General features: G+C 40.6%; 1 protein-coding gene across 4 annotated transcripts in view; it reads left to right on the top strand.

Moving 5' to 3' along the window:
* The window catches only part of NAALAD2 (N-acetylated alpha-linked acidic dipeptidase 2), a 34,759-nt gene extending 20,467 nt beyond the window's left edge, over window positions 1–14,292 (top strand). For 2 of the 4 annotated variants that reach the window (XM_009470375.2, XM_087755907.1), the window contains exons 14-19: window positions 2,689–2,780; window positions 4,224–4,314; window positions 5,831–6,095; window positions 9,278–9,359; window positions 11,221–11,313; window positions 12,989–14,292. In XM_009470375.2, the coding sequence (XP_009468650.1) occupies window positions 2,689–2,780; window positions 4,224–4,314; window positions 5,831–6,095; window positions 9,278–9,359; window positions 11,221–11,313; window positions 12,989–13,178 (813 nt within the window). In that variant the 3' untranslated portion in view covers window positions 13,179–14,292. The remainder of the gene's footprint in view (window positions 1–2,688; window positions 2,781–4,223; window positions 4,315–5,830; window positions 6,096–9,277; window positions 9,360–11,220; window positions 11,314–12,988) is intronic. The other 2 variants (XM_087755908.1, XM_087755909.1) reach the window with 2 other exon arrangements.
* The last annotated feature ends 702 nt before the right edge of the window (window positions 14,293–14,994 follow it).

Raw genomic sequence — 14,994 nt, 5'->3', positions numbered from 1 at the left:
GTGTTTTCCTCTTTTTTTACTGCTAAACCTGGGACTGCCTCTCATCTTTTTGAAACATAAAATCATAGTTCAATTTTTAAAGTGATTCAACATTGTAGTTTTCATTTCCAAACCATCTTTAATTTACCAGTGTTCCTGTGCCACCAATGACCTTCCGTGATCCATAAATCACAGGCTGTGAAAACTTTCTCTAGAACACTTATACTATTTTGAACTTTTCTGTAAGATCATTCGTAGAGATTGTTGGAATTTTGCCAAGGAAAAAGATGTTTTGATGGACCCTTGGAGAGAAGTCAGGGATACCAAAGGGCGTTTGCTGAAGGACCACTTCTAACTAGGACACCATTTTTGTTGGCATAGAAACACGTATAGAGATGACTGATAGACCCTGTAGAAATGTGGCACATCTTTCACTTGACTCACTGCTTCTAGCATCACAGAATAAAATTCATTTAACGATTCAAGCATCTTTATTCTCCAGGTCTCTAAAAATTCTAGTGAATTGGATTAGAGGGAAAGAAACTAAAGCAGTAGCTAGAACAGGGAAGCTCTATTTTGCAGAGGGATCTGCTTAATTTTTATTCTTTATTTCTTCACTGACATTTAGGTCGCCTCTTACAAAGATAACCAAAGCCTACAATCTGTGGATTTGCTAATCAGTTGTGTCTTTTTTACTAATCTGAAAAAGACCCTAATTTCTGTAAGAGCTAGAAGGACTAAGGCAGTGTAGTTATATTCTTAGTTTTGCTATTTCAACTGCAATGCATTTGGGTTTGGATGACATTGGGAAGCTACATGTACACATCAACGCCTTAACCCATTAAGTCTGCATATCCTGGTTGTTAGTTTCTTCAATAGGAATAGAGAGAAGGCCTGTGCACCTCAAGAGTCCTAGTTAATTCTTGGAAATAGCATAAATGGGACCAAAATGGTCCCTATGCTTTGCATTAGGCTTTTGCATAGGACTGAATTTCATTCAGGAAGCCCAGTATGTGAAAGAACATTAGTGCAGATGTGGGTGATTATGCATGTCCAAACGAAAGTTATTTCTGTTCATATTAAAGAGTACAACATCCAACTGTCCAAGATTCCAAGATCTCTTTGCTCTTCTTGTATTTTAGTGAGCCACTTATCAAAAAAATGTAGCGTATACATGAAGTGTCATCTTTCAAGGAGTTCTGCTTTTAAGTGTGGCCTTCAGCATACAGATGGGACATTTAGCTGTTGAAAGTCTTTTTTGGCCCTACTCTACTACTAGGCTTTAGACAATTGGTCACCACCAGCCAGCACCTGCAATAGTTCAACTCCAATTCCCCTGTTCTGATCATCACTTCTTACTTTGTATTTGTACTTAAAGAACTCTACATCTTCCCTTGAGGTAGCAGTAAGCTTATGCTGATTCTAGGTTTGGATCTAAGTCAGGGCAAATAGTATGTTTTACTAGGCTCTCAGTGTTGTACGAAAAAGCTGGCCAATGGGTTTTACATAACCAGAGCTGTCAGAATAACATCTCTGCCAGAGCATGGAGTACTTTTATTCCCATAAGTCAGAGTTCAGCTTGCTCTTATTAATGTGCCATTTTCAATTTAGCCCTAGAACTTGAACAAAGTGCCCTGAAAATGACAGCAGCCAAGCAGTTACTTCACAAAGTTGTTATTTTTCTGCTAGCTGCTGACATAATCTCAGAGGTCAGAACTCCCTGGATTTTCAATTTGGAGTCTGTGTATTTTTCAGTGCGGAATTTAAGTCTCAACAATACTGTGGGACCATGTATCTAGCCATGAACATGTATGCTTTGTATTTTGGAAAAAAAAAATCTCAATCCTCTGCACATCATAACCAATCTTATATTTAAAGGACTGTGTCTATTAAAGATGGTTTAAGTGTAGATGGAGACCAGAGACAGATTCTTGATTTATTTTTACCTCTGCCACAGATTTTCTAAGATTTTCTTTTTGGTCAACTGATTTTATATTCTCTCATGGTTTTCCTGGCGGTATGATGGTTGTACTAATACTTACCTTTTCCGTCCTGGTTACATAGCTTTTTGATTTTTTTAAGATAAGGGTGGGACCTACATTTGTACATACAGTGTCTTGCACAACGGTGCTCCAGTTTTGGTTGAGTCCCCTTGGCACTGCTGTAATACAGTTAATCACTGGGTTTGACCCTTCCTTCTAGCACAATGCTTTTGTACCCTTCCTATAGCAAAAAGCAGTCAAATTTCAGGCTCAGCCTATTGAGAGAATATTGCTGCTGTGCGAGGCAAACCTCCAGAGGGTTAGGCTGTCATCTTCTCTTGCCTGCTGAAAGGAAAGCAGCTGGGGCATCCTGGCTGCCGGAGGAGCTCCATAGTGCTATATATGCTGTTGTGCGTGTACATACACACTGCTACAACAAGGTGGTAAGAAGTCCTAGAAATCCCCAGGATCCACTTCCCCCAGAAGTGGATGAGCTCCAGCTAGCATCCTTGAGCTTTTAACCTGCTCTTTAACCTGTCTGTGGTTGGTACCTGAGCTGCTTTTCATGGTTGGGATCCATATAAATGTATGTAACAAGTGTATCTACACTTCCTTGCATGCGGCAATGCTGTTGATTAATAATGATGCAGATAGCTGTAAAGGTCTCCTTTGATACTGAATTGAATTAGAGGCACTTCCAATGAGATTATAATCTTTTCCTCTCCAGATTTTAAGTCCTGATGAGGGTTATGAAAATAAGTCTCTTTATGAGAGTTGGCTTGAGAAAGATCCTGCAATTGAAAATAATAGCTATCCCAGGTAAGTTGTGAATCTGTTTTTTCTTCCCTAATATTTTCATCATATCATAGCATGGCTACTCTCCAGAATTTTCCAAGATGTGCTATTGATGACAGCAATACAAAACCTTTTAGTACAAGGTGACTCTCTAGCAGTATCTTTTAAAGTAAAATAAAATAAATTTTTATGACTTTCTTTAATGATGGTGACATCTATGCCTGCTGTAAAATGAAACCTCACACTTTTTAAAGGCCTTTTATTAGCAAAAAAGCAATTTGGAAAGCAATCAAAAAAGACCAGGGTGGGGAAAGAGTTGAAAATATAGTTTAGTCACCCTACTAGATGAGATAATATCAAAATTGTTGGGATAAGCAAATGCTGAGTTGAAAGAAACTGCCTAGATTGGTAATTAAAAAGATCTTGTGGTACTTACTCTTTGTTTATACAATGGATGTAAATGTAATACATTATAAATCTATATCTGAAGGTATTAAAACTTAATATTTGAAGGTATTAAAACTCCAAAACACTGTTTGAGCTTGTGACTTGTAGGGCTAAATCTCATTACAATGTGGCATGACTCACGTAAGGTAAATAGAACCGCCCCTATGTGCGATTTGACTAAAATGTTCTGCATGTATTACCCTATCTTTCAGGCCCTGGTAAGATGAGTTTCTAGATTCATTAGACTCACTGAGATTTCTGCCTTTTGAAAAAGCTACCAGATCTGACCTTTCTCAATTGATTCAAATAGTTCCTTGCAGAAATTTATGCTAACAGAAGAAGTTTAGCTGGGTTATTTTTCTCTTTTAGCTGAGAAACACCAATTATTCATCAGGCTAGACATATAAACCTAAAACTTAATATAAAACTTAAATAAATATTTGAAAATACTTCGACTATTTCATCTGTCTTTATTATCATTATGATTTTCTTTTCCTCTGTCTTGCCACACCTACCCAGCAGATGGCAATATTTACTTGTAAGTAACAAATGCTAATTGTGTCTTCTGCATTGGAAATTATTTATCAGTCTTTGATTTGACTGTGGAATATGCTAAGTACATAAACACATCTGTCTTTACATATATTGCTGCCCAATTCATATTAGTTTGGAAATAGATGATGAATGTTTTAAGATTGCAGAGACATATCTGATACAAATTTATGGCTCTTGTGCATAATGTGTACTTTTTTTTTTTAAATGTGGTCGGTGTCATAAGCAGGATTGCTACCTATAAAAAAATCTTCCTAGCAATATTGGATACTGAATTAGTGTGGTGGAATAAAATCAGTTAGAGTAATTAAGCTTGCCACTCATCTAGTCTCTGATCTTACTAGCGTCCCTGATGTGCCTTCCAGAAGAACTGACCTCCATTTCTTTGAAAAATCTGCATTTTGCATAAATTACTACCATACTATAAAGTAAGTCCTGTCACTGAGATGTTGTCTTTTCTACATATAGAATAAACAAACTGGGATCAGGCAGTGATTTTGAAGCTTACTTTCAGCGACTGGGAGTTGCATCAGCCAGAGTCCGTTATACCAAGAATAGGGTAAGTAAGTCTGCCAGATTCCTTGAAGAATTTTGAAAGTGCTGAGCAGTCATCTTTTAAAAGCTTTTATTCATGATTAATAAAAAAGCTTCAAACAATCTTCGACTGGTTTGTAGTTCAGTATCATTCCTTAATTTAGTAGGGAACCTAAATATTTGGAGAATAAAACATGTTACAGTGATGTGTACATTCTATAAGCTGTCAAGTTCACAGAAAGGTATTTATAGGATCTGATTGGAGGTGTATATTTCATTCCACCATACTATTAGTAAGCCTTTAATATACAAATCTTCCTTGTATAGAAGGAAGGGCCATGAGTGAGGACTTCGCTGGGTAAAAAACTGGCTGGATGGCCAGAGAGTGGTGGTGAATGGAGTTAAATCCAGTTGCCAGCCATCACAAGTGGTGCTCCCCAGGACTCAGTATTGGGGCCGGTGCTGTTCAATATCTTTATTGATGATCTGGATGAGGGGATTGAGTGCACCCGCAGTAAGTTTGCAGATGACACCAAGTTGGGTGGAAGTGTTGATCTGCCTGAAGGTAGGAAGGCCCTACAGAGGGATCTGGACAGGCTGGACCGATGAGCTGAGGCCAACCATATGAAGTTCAACAAGGCTCAGTGCCGGGTCCTGCACTTGGGTCACAACAACCCCATGCAACGCTACAGGCTTGGGGAAGAGTGGCTGGAAAGCTGCTTGGTGGAAAAGGACCTGGGGGTGCTGGTTGACAGCTAGCTGAACATAAGAGGTGCTAGAGCGTGTCCAGAGAAGGGCAACAAAGCCAGTGAAGGGTCTGGAGAACAAGTCTTATGAGGAGCGGCTGAGGGAGCAGGGATTGTTTAACTTGGAGAAGAGAAGGCTGAGGGGAGACCTTGTTGCTCTCTACAACTACCTGAAACGAGGTTATAGCAAGAAGGGGGTTGGTCTCTTCTCCCTAGTAACAAGCGATAGGACGAGAGGAATGGCCTCAAGTTGTGCCAGGGGAGATTTAGATTAGATATTAGGAAAAATTTCTTCATGGAGGGAGTGGTTAGGCATTGGAACACACTGCCCAGGGAAACGGTGCAATCACAGTCCCTGGCAGTGTTCAAAAAATGTGTGGATGTGGTGCTTAGGGACATGGTTTAGAGGTGGACCTGGCAGTTAGGTTAATGGTTGGACTCGATCTCAGAGGTCTTTTCCAACCTTAATGATTCTATGATTCTGCTATCCAAAACCCCAACCTGTTTTCACTTTTAGTGAAGGCAATCTTTGTACAATGGAACTGAAGGCAGGTCTGTGTAGGTAGAGAGAAGGAAGCCTGCTCACTTAATCTTGTGCAACAGTCTATGGATTCAGGTTGTTTTAGTTTCTTAAAATGAACACACAAAAATGGAAGGATAGTAAATTGTGTTCTGTAGCAAATAGCTTTTTTGATTTGGAAACTGTGCAAAACATCATAGTTGTTAAGTGATCCATACATCCCTCAACTGCAGTTAGAATACAGGGCACTGACAAATTTGCTTGCTCTTTTTCAGAAAGCAGACAAATTCAGCAATTATCCTGTTTATCACACTGTGTATGAGACCTTTGAGTTAGTGGAAAAATTTTATGACCCCACCTTCAAGAAACAGCTAACAATTGCCCAGTTACGAGGCAAGCTGGTTTATGAACTTGCAGATTCCCAGGTCATTCCGTTCGACTGTAGAGATTATGGGGAAGCCTTAAAAGGATATAGCAACAGAATTTATAAATTGGCCAAGAAACATGAAGAACAGCTGAAAACTTACAAAGTATCATTTGGTGAGTAATAGCCACAACAGTATTTCTTAAGTGCATTAATTAGAATTATGCAAGGACACGATATATCTGTTGTAGCTCTGAAACTGAATTCTTTACTTTCCTGTTTCAATTCTGCCATCATAATAAAGAGCCTCCATTTTTTTTTTTTCTAAACGTAACACAGGTTTAACACATTATAGATGTGAGGGTTATAGATGAGAGGGTTATAATAATTTTCATGCATATTACTAATTTTGGGCATTATTGCAGTGCTCATGAGCAGTTATGGACCACAATCAAATGCAGAACAAAGAGGCAGTATCAGGCTGCTTCTCACTTTCTTGCTTAGAAAAGAAGACAAGTTAAACATTTATGGCAACTGCCTGGAACTTGGAAGACACAGGTGCCCATTCCTCCTCAGCCAAAGACTTCATCTGACCTGAGGAAACTGGCTTACCATCTGTCTCAGTGCCTGGATACCACTCTTAGGCAACGGAAGCACTTTAACTCTTCTGCATAAATACATCCATTTGCTGAGCACTTGAACACATTGCAATGAAGCAGATAAAACAGGTCAGAAGCAGCGGAGTGCTGTGGATCCCAGGCTAGGCTAGCTTCCACAGTAATCTCCTTTCCCTCCCTCTCTTTCTCTTCTTTCTTTCTTTCTTCTTGCCTCATTCACCCCTTCTGTTTCTGTACCAAGAAGGATTTTCAGTCAGTCCTAATTAACTTGGTATCTGATGGACCCATGGCTTAGAGACATAAACAAGTTTTTGGCGATGCAGTAGTCTTTTGGGTTGTGTGAAACATTAGAAGTAAATCAAATCCTCAGTTGGGGAAAATTAAAAATGACATTTAAAACTTCATGTAATGACTTGGGTGAAAAATTCTTGACTATTTTGAAAAGCCACCCTTTTTTGTAAAAAGGCCACCCGAGGCAGAGGAAGCCTTATGTGATGGATCATCTGGTCTGAGATTTTGCATAACACAAGGATTTATTTCAATATATTATTGCATTTACTGCAGCTTGTCTTGTAAGGAAACATCAAATCTGGCATTTCTTTTTGCAGTAGTAGAACATCTACCAAATTTTCTGTTAAATAATTTGTTTTCATTGTTTGAGTTTCTTTCTCCTTTCATATTAGAAGTTGCCCAGACTACCTTCTGACCAACGCATCTAGTTTTGTTCCTAGATTCTAGAAGCAATCTTTTTCTTAGCTTTTTTTCCCCAAATATCACTTAACCTTCTCCTTAATAACTTTATAGGTGTGTCACTGACCATTTTTTTACAAGGCATGTTTTTCAGTCTTTTCATTATTTTCATGGCTCTTCTCTGATGCCTGATCAGTTTTAAATTATTTCTTTAATAAAACTATAATTTTTAATTTTTGTTTATTCTATTGCGCCAGAGTGCATTAAAATATATAGGCAGTTTTTACAATACTGTGAAAATTAAAATTCATTTCACTCAAAATTTCCTTCAAAATAATAGGTAAAGGCTTTTATTTGCCTTTGGATTCATATTTCAGCTGCTCCGCTGCAACAGTGAGGGCTAGAAACATTTCTTCATGAAATATGCCCTTGTAGTCATATGCGATCAGGAACTAGGGTTTGCAGGGGGAAAAAAAAGAAATGTGATTTTTTCTAAAATAACCAACACTGAAAGCACTGAATAGCTAGTGAACATAAGCACAAATTCTCCTACATATTTTCAGATGACCTTTCTTCTTTTCTCTTAAGTCCCCTCCTGCTGCTTCTGAAACATAATCTGTTGCCGTGATATAGCCATGATGTCAGCAGGGCAGAACTCTGCCCTCTGGCAAACTTATAACTATTGCCATGGTTGTGGACAAGTCTAAATTCTCACTCTCGCAAGGTGACGTGGGTCTGTCTATACTGTGGTCCGTAAACAGGTCGCATACGTGCATTATGTAAACTAAAGAAAAACACTAATACAAGAACAAGCAAGTGTAGGCTGGTGATGAATAAATAAGTTTGCTAGAAATAGAAGTGTAAATGAGACTGCAGAACAGCTTTCAATAGGAGTCCTGGGAACAGAAAGCCTATCACACTAAATAGTGTGATAAATTTATAAACAGTGAAGGGTCATAGTTGTCAACGGAGGACTGGATTTAGGAGATGACCTAATCTTATGCTCCATATTCCTGTACAATCGAAGAGAGGATACTCTGGTTTATCTAAAGTTTTCTGAAACTTATGGGCAAAATGTACAGGTTGTAAATCTTCCTTCTTGGTAACTGAGTTGAATTTTGGTAAGGCCAGAAGTTCTTCTCCTCATAACACTCACCTTTTACTTACTGCACAAAATTTAGCTGTATAAATTGATACTTTCCGCAGGTCTGTATTAAATAAACCCTTCTACAGGAAAATCATCACAGCTGATATTGTCATTAAAAGAAAAGCCTACTGCTTCTTTAGCTAAGTTATTCCACATAGCTTGGATGTTCTGCCAGGGACAGAGCAGGAAAAAGCAACTACTTACTTACCCACCAGCCCAACTGCACATAGTCAGGTGTAACAGGCAAAATCCTGGGGTTTGAGTAGCAGCACCATGGGATGGCACATGGGCTCATGGCAGAGACACCTCGTGTGCTGTAACTCTAGTGCATGTGTGGAGCAAGCACGGGACTTGGCTACTCCAATCTACCTTGTCTATCACTGTGTTCCATGGCAGTTGTGTCTTTTATGTCTCACCTAATACTATACAATACACATATCACACTCTTCTGTTATGATATGAATAGGACATAATGTTCCAAGAGGGAAATCCTGCTGTCCTTCCACAGCTTGCTGGAAGAGCTGGCATTTTTGATTTAAGTCAGGCTTTTTATACCTAAACGCTGCAGTGCATCCCTTTGTTAAAAAGGAAACTGCAGAGTTCTCCGTTTGCAATGCCAGGCAGTCTTTTCCTTGCCAGGCAGACGGAAGATGTATACTTCTGAAAGCTTTATCAAGCATTTACTTTATTGTTGGCCTCGTTGCAAAAGGTCTTTGCCTATTACAGCTAGTAGAGCAGCTCTTCAAAGTCTACACTAGGGAAACTAATGGACTATGGAAAGACAACAAAATTCATGCAATTATTTAACCAAAACAAATGTAGTTTTTCTTCCACTGGGCAACTGAAGGGTATATTGGGCTCAGCAGATACTTTGAAGTTGTTTACAAAGTCCTTTCTTTTCTAGATCCTCTTTTTTCCGCTGTGGTGAACTTCTCAAAGGCTGCTGCTGAATTTCACAGGAGACTTGAACAAGTTGACAAGGAAGAGTAAGTCTGAAAAACAAAAATTATAGATAGATATATATGTATATCTGCCTTAGGTACCCCGGGTGGCATTTCTTTCTTTCCAGTGACTACACAAGGAGTCTCTCTGATTAGTGTAGAATAGAGCCCTTGAACTCTGAGACAGGCAATATCTGCTAAGATGAATTCTGCTTCCTGTGATGAATAGTGTCAGCTGTAAAGCTTATTACTAGTATCAGCTTGTCATTAAAAATATTGTAATATATGGAAAGGCAGGTAGCAGTGAAAATTAAAGTTGGACTGAGCTCTGTATTTAGACACCTACACTTGAGTGTTGTTGGTGATGCCAGAATTTGTACTTTCAGCACACCCCAAGGAGACAGAGTGATGCTTCAGAGTATCTAAGACATAGAATCATAGAATGGTTTGCATTGGAAAGGACCTTAAAGACCATCTAGTTCCAACCACCCCCTGCCATGGGCAGGGACACCTTCCACTAGACCAGGTTGCTCAAAGTCCCATCCAACCTGGCCTTGTGGGGCATTCACAACTTCTCTGGGCAACTTGTTCCAGTGCCTCACCACCCTCATAGTGAAGAACTTCTTCCTTATATCTAGTCTGAATCTACTCTCTTTCAGTTTAAAGCCATTAACCCTTGTCCTATCATTACATGCCTTTGTAAAAAGTCCATCTCCAGCTTTCCTGTAGACCCCCTTCCGGTACTGGAAGGCTGCAATAAGGTCTCCCTGGAGCATTCTCTTCTCCAGGCTGAACAAGCCCAACTCCCTCAGCCTTTCCTCATAGGAGAGGTGCTCCAGCCCTCTGATCATCTTCGTGGCCCTCCTCTGGACTTGCTCCAGCAGGTCCATGTCCTTCCTATGTTGGGGGCTCCAAAGCTGAACATAATACTCCAGGTAGGGTCTCATGAGAACAGAGCAGAAGGGGAGAATCACCTCCCTTGACCTGCTGGTCACGCTTCTTTTGATGCAGCCCAGGGTACAGTTGGCCTTCTGGGCTGCAAGCGCACATTGCCAGGTCATGTTGAGCTTCTCATCATTCAACACCCCCAAGTCCTTCTCAGAGCTGCTCTCAATCCATTCTCTGCCCGGCCTGTATTTGTGCTTGGGATTGCCCCAACGCATGTACAGGACCTTGCACTTGGCCTTGTTGAACTTCATGAGGTTCGCACAGGCCCACCTCTCAAGCCCATCAAGGTCCCTCTGGATGGCATCCCTACCCTCCAGCATGTCGACCGCACCACACAGCTTGGTGTCGTCGGCAAACCTGCTGAGAGTGCACTGGATCCCACTGTCCATGTCACTGACAAAGATGTTAAACAGCACCGGTCCCATATAATCTATATGATGCTTGCAAACCTAAGGGCCCTATAGGACTCCCATCCCTCTGAGTATAGTGGCTGCAGGCCAGGTAGGCACCTAGTATGGTACCAGATAGTTGTGTTTAGGCAACTAAATCCCATCCTTACTTACTGTACAGATTAGAGGGGGAGCTGGGACACTTGGCTTATGGGTGGATACCAAAATCTAGGTATTGTCATCTTGACCTGAATCTCAGCCTTCCTCTCCCCTCTGTTAAGTGGGATCTTGCTAGTGCTATTTACTACTAAGCAAGTACCTGACACTCTTAGAAAGTCTCCCATTTTATTTTTTGCATAGTATGAAATCTTGTAGTTGATTTTTCTAACACAGAAAGCCTAATATAACATGTATTGGATATCTCCATTTGCAAAACCTCATCTTTTTGCAAACTTTAGACCATCTTTGTCAGTTTCTTTTCTGTCCAAAGAAGAGGAAAAGTGTTTAAATGAAACTAGGAAGTCATGTTTCCTTGTTATGTGAAACATCTCTGTCTCCATTTTCTGCAGTCCAGTTGCAGTGCGAATCATGAACGATCAGCTGATGTTTATAGAAAGAGCTTTCATTGATCCTCTTGGCTTACCAGGAAGGAAGTTTTACAGGTGAGGCAACAAGTTTCTTGACCACCTGTCTAAGGCACTGTATTTTTGCAGGTGAACCCCACCCTAACTGACCGCTCAGTTGAACTGCTGTATAGGCCTCGTATAGGAATTACAGCTCAACAGATTCTGTTTTAGGTACAATCCAGTGAGTAGTAGATGTTGTTTATAATGCCCAAGGAGAACTCCTCGGCTGCACCAGTCTTGTGGTGCCTAATTCCTCTTCTTGGGTCTGGCACTCTGTTTTTATTGGCCATCATACTCTGACTTTTATTCGCAGGTGTGTAGTACTACTTCTGTCACCACTTGCTCTTTTAAACCTGTACAAAGTGAGGATTCAGTGGAGAATCAACTGTGTGGAAAGAAAGGAGAAACGAGAGTAGAGTGAAAGGGAGAAGAGGATGAGAACAGACGTGTAGTGAGGGTCAGGTGAAGAGAGAAGTCCAGAAGAGAGAGCTTGGAGAGAGTGACCTTTGAGCACCAGACAGATAAAGGCCCAGGAGTTGTGCTGCAGAGATCCATCTGTCGCAGCTTTGGCTGCTTCTATAGATGCTCCTAGTAGCTTAAATCATTAATTAGTTATTCTTGAAGTTTTCTCTCTACAAGCACATGGGCCCAGAGAAAGGCAATGATCGGTGCACCACAATACCCTTTATAGAAACCCAGTGCATTTATTAGTAACACTTGACGAGAAGTTAGCTTCCAGCATCATGTGTGTGAGTACCTCACTTTACTCTCTGCATCCCCCTTTTCTTAATGACTGGGTATATCTGCCTCACTGACTGATGGCCTTCACACCAAGCCAGAAGTCCCTTAGGCAGGTAGAACCACACTTCCATCCTCCTAGGATAAACTGTCGTTTATGCTTTTGGAAGAATGAAACGGTTGCTTTCTACAGTTGTTCCTGTTGGGTGTAAGGTATTGTTTAGAGCTGTCTTTAATTTTTTTTTTTTACTTACTTGCATTTATTAATGCAGTTTTAGTGTTTATTTTGATATGGGGGGCCCTCTTTCACCTCCTCTTTCACAAATGTGCTTTAATACTTCATACAAAAACCATCAATTTAAAAGCAGATCTGAAAGCATTCATTATTTAAAAAAACCCAGCAAAATCAACTAACAAAATTAAGTGATACTTTTGCCCAGTTCTGTTACAATATAATCACTTCTTCTCTGAAGAATTCATGCTCTTCTGAAGAGTTCTCCCATAGTTTTTTTTCCCCCTCTTTTCACATTCCTTTCCCACATCTGCTGACCGTCATTCAATTATTAGTTATTTTTTGAGGTTTCTGTTCCACTTCTTCTCATTGTACCCCCATAACTAGTTTTATTCCCTGTTCCAGACTGCCACATTAGTTCAACAGGTTTGTTGAGCTCCCGTTTACAAAAAATTCAACATGCTTTCATTCCTAATTAGGCAAACGCACCATCTCTTCCCAAGGAGAAGGCTACCTGTCCTAAGTCTGTGTCCCTCCCCATAGATTTTGCCGTTGGGGCTGCTTACGCCTCTCCTTTTAAAGACAGTTCAGCTAGATTTCCTGTGTATTTAGTAGGTTCTGATCTTCACAGGGTTCATAGTTGCTTTATGTAGCACATACACAGTTCCCTACAATGAACACGTACACCATTAATGGTTATTGTATTTAGTATACCTATATTTTTTCCTTCTTTCCCCACAGACATGTCATCTTTGCTCCAAGCAGTCACAACAAGTATGCTGGAGAGTCTTTCCCAGGGATCTATGATGCCATGTTTGATATTGAAAGCAAAGCAGATCAGCGTGGAGCCTGGGAAGAAGTAAAGAGGCAGATTTCCATTGCAGCCTTCACTGTGCAGGCCGCAGCAGGGACACTGAAAGAAGTAGCATAGGATGATGGCTTCGAAAAGCTCAGTCAGACAGCAAAGTCTGAAATGCACTGTAGTTAGGCTACCGCAGTGACCCAGTCTCTCCTGCCTGCCTGCCTGCCTGAGTTTCCAACCTTCTGAATGCACGCAAGTGTACTGGTAGGGTGAGCAGGAGCTCTGTGTATCAAAGAACTCCTGAGCTAGAAATTACTGCTTCTCTGACACTGATAAAACTGTAGCTTTAAGAACAACCCTAGATGGAAGCAAATTTGGAGGTGGGGAGAAGGAAGAATCAGTTCCCAATTAGAGTTTTCTGAAAGATCTGACGATTTTGAGGACCCATTATTTTGGATGTACGATTACAAAACCAGTTATTTGCCAAGCTACCTGTAAATCTTGTTTGTAGCGGTGATCAGCAGCACGCATTTCAAGAAAGAAAATGTAGCACTCCTCAGCACGTGCATTTTTCTTGTTCTGATCATTACTTTTATAATATAAATCATGCCAAAGGCATCTCGGTATTTTAGAATCTATTCTGCAGCACTGGTGAGTGCTCATTATACCGATTTGCTTTCTTTTCCTGAAAAAATAAAATATTGGCCCTCCTGCTGATTGCCAAAGCAGTACTAGCCATTCTTGATAATCAGAGAAAACAGCCGCTTATATGCAGCAATCCAAAAGCATTTTCTCGGGGAGCGAGTGTCCACCCCTCTGAAAGACCGTGCGCACCTCCCTCCGTTATTTGCACTTTGGAATATACAGATCACGGGGGATAACCCAAAGCTGACCTCCCTGCTTGGCACTGTCACTAGTCCCAAACCCATGGCAGCTTTTGTTCCTGTTTTTTCCTGGCAGATCTCTTTCATGCAGATGTCTTCTTCCAGCTGAGGGAGATGGAGGACATTGGCGCTATTGGCATGGGGCTTGGAGTTATTCTGTCTTCAAATAAGGCCTGAAGAAAGTTTCCCATCAGGAGCTGCATTTACATTCAAAGAGAAACTGAAATGCATGAGAAGGGTAATTGTACAAAACTGTTTAATCTGTAAAAAAATTGATTCTTGCTTCATTTGCCCTTTAAATGTACTTCCATCTCTATGCTTTACAACTAATAAAATTGCTAGAATTTTATTAAATCACACTCCAGTTTGTGGGAGCTGATCATAACCCATTTCTTCTCTTATGTAAAATGTACTACAGTTTTTCTCACAACCATAAATTGCACCAGGTTGTGGGAATAAAATCCTTTTTGTTTTATGGGGAATACGACAGATGTGGTACTAAAAAAGACAGAAACAGGACAATTACTAGGCTACAGAAGGAGCTGTTCTCATCTCAAATGCCTTGAATTCAGAGAACGGAATGAGCAATTACTATAGTTTAGTCCTTCGGGAAGCTGTTTTGGGGGCTATATGCCACTAAGAGAGGCTTTCATTGGCATCATTTCCAATAATCCGCTCTGAAAGACGAAGGACTGTGTACCTATGGATGTTATGCTCATAATTTACTGTTAAATTACTTTTCACAAATCAAGCCTTAGGCACACGAGGAGGAAATTATACTTCTGCAGTCTGTGCTTCACCCGTTCTGTTGGGAAAAGTAGTGCTTAACCGACCTTGTCCGCACGCACACAGGAGACGGGAGCAGTCAATGCTGGGGATGCCAGAACAGCGACTACGTTTTTGTTGTTCTCTTTACTTCTGCCTAACTGGGGCCACTCACAGTTACGAAGCTGCTCATCTCCACAGCTGTAGCTTAAGGGGTTGCTGAAGGACGCGATACCCTGTGAACGCTGACCGGTACCTACTGCACTGTTTTTTCTTCCCTTTTCCTGCATTGCCCG

The sequence above is a fragment of the Nipponia nippon genome, unplaced genomic scaffold, assembly GCF_047370975.1.
Source record: "Nipponia nippon isolate SJK-2023a ecotype South Korea unplaced genomic scaffold, ASM4737097v1 scaffold_2, whole genome shotgun sequence".
NCBI lineage: Eukaryota > Metazoa > Chordata > Aves > Pelecaniformes > Threskiornithidae > Nipponia > Nipponia nippon.
This window is presented reverse-complemented; position numbering and strand designations above follow the sequence as displayed.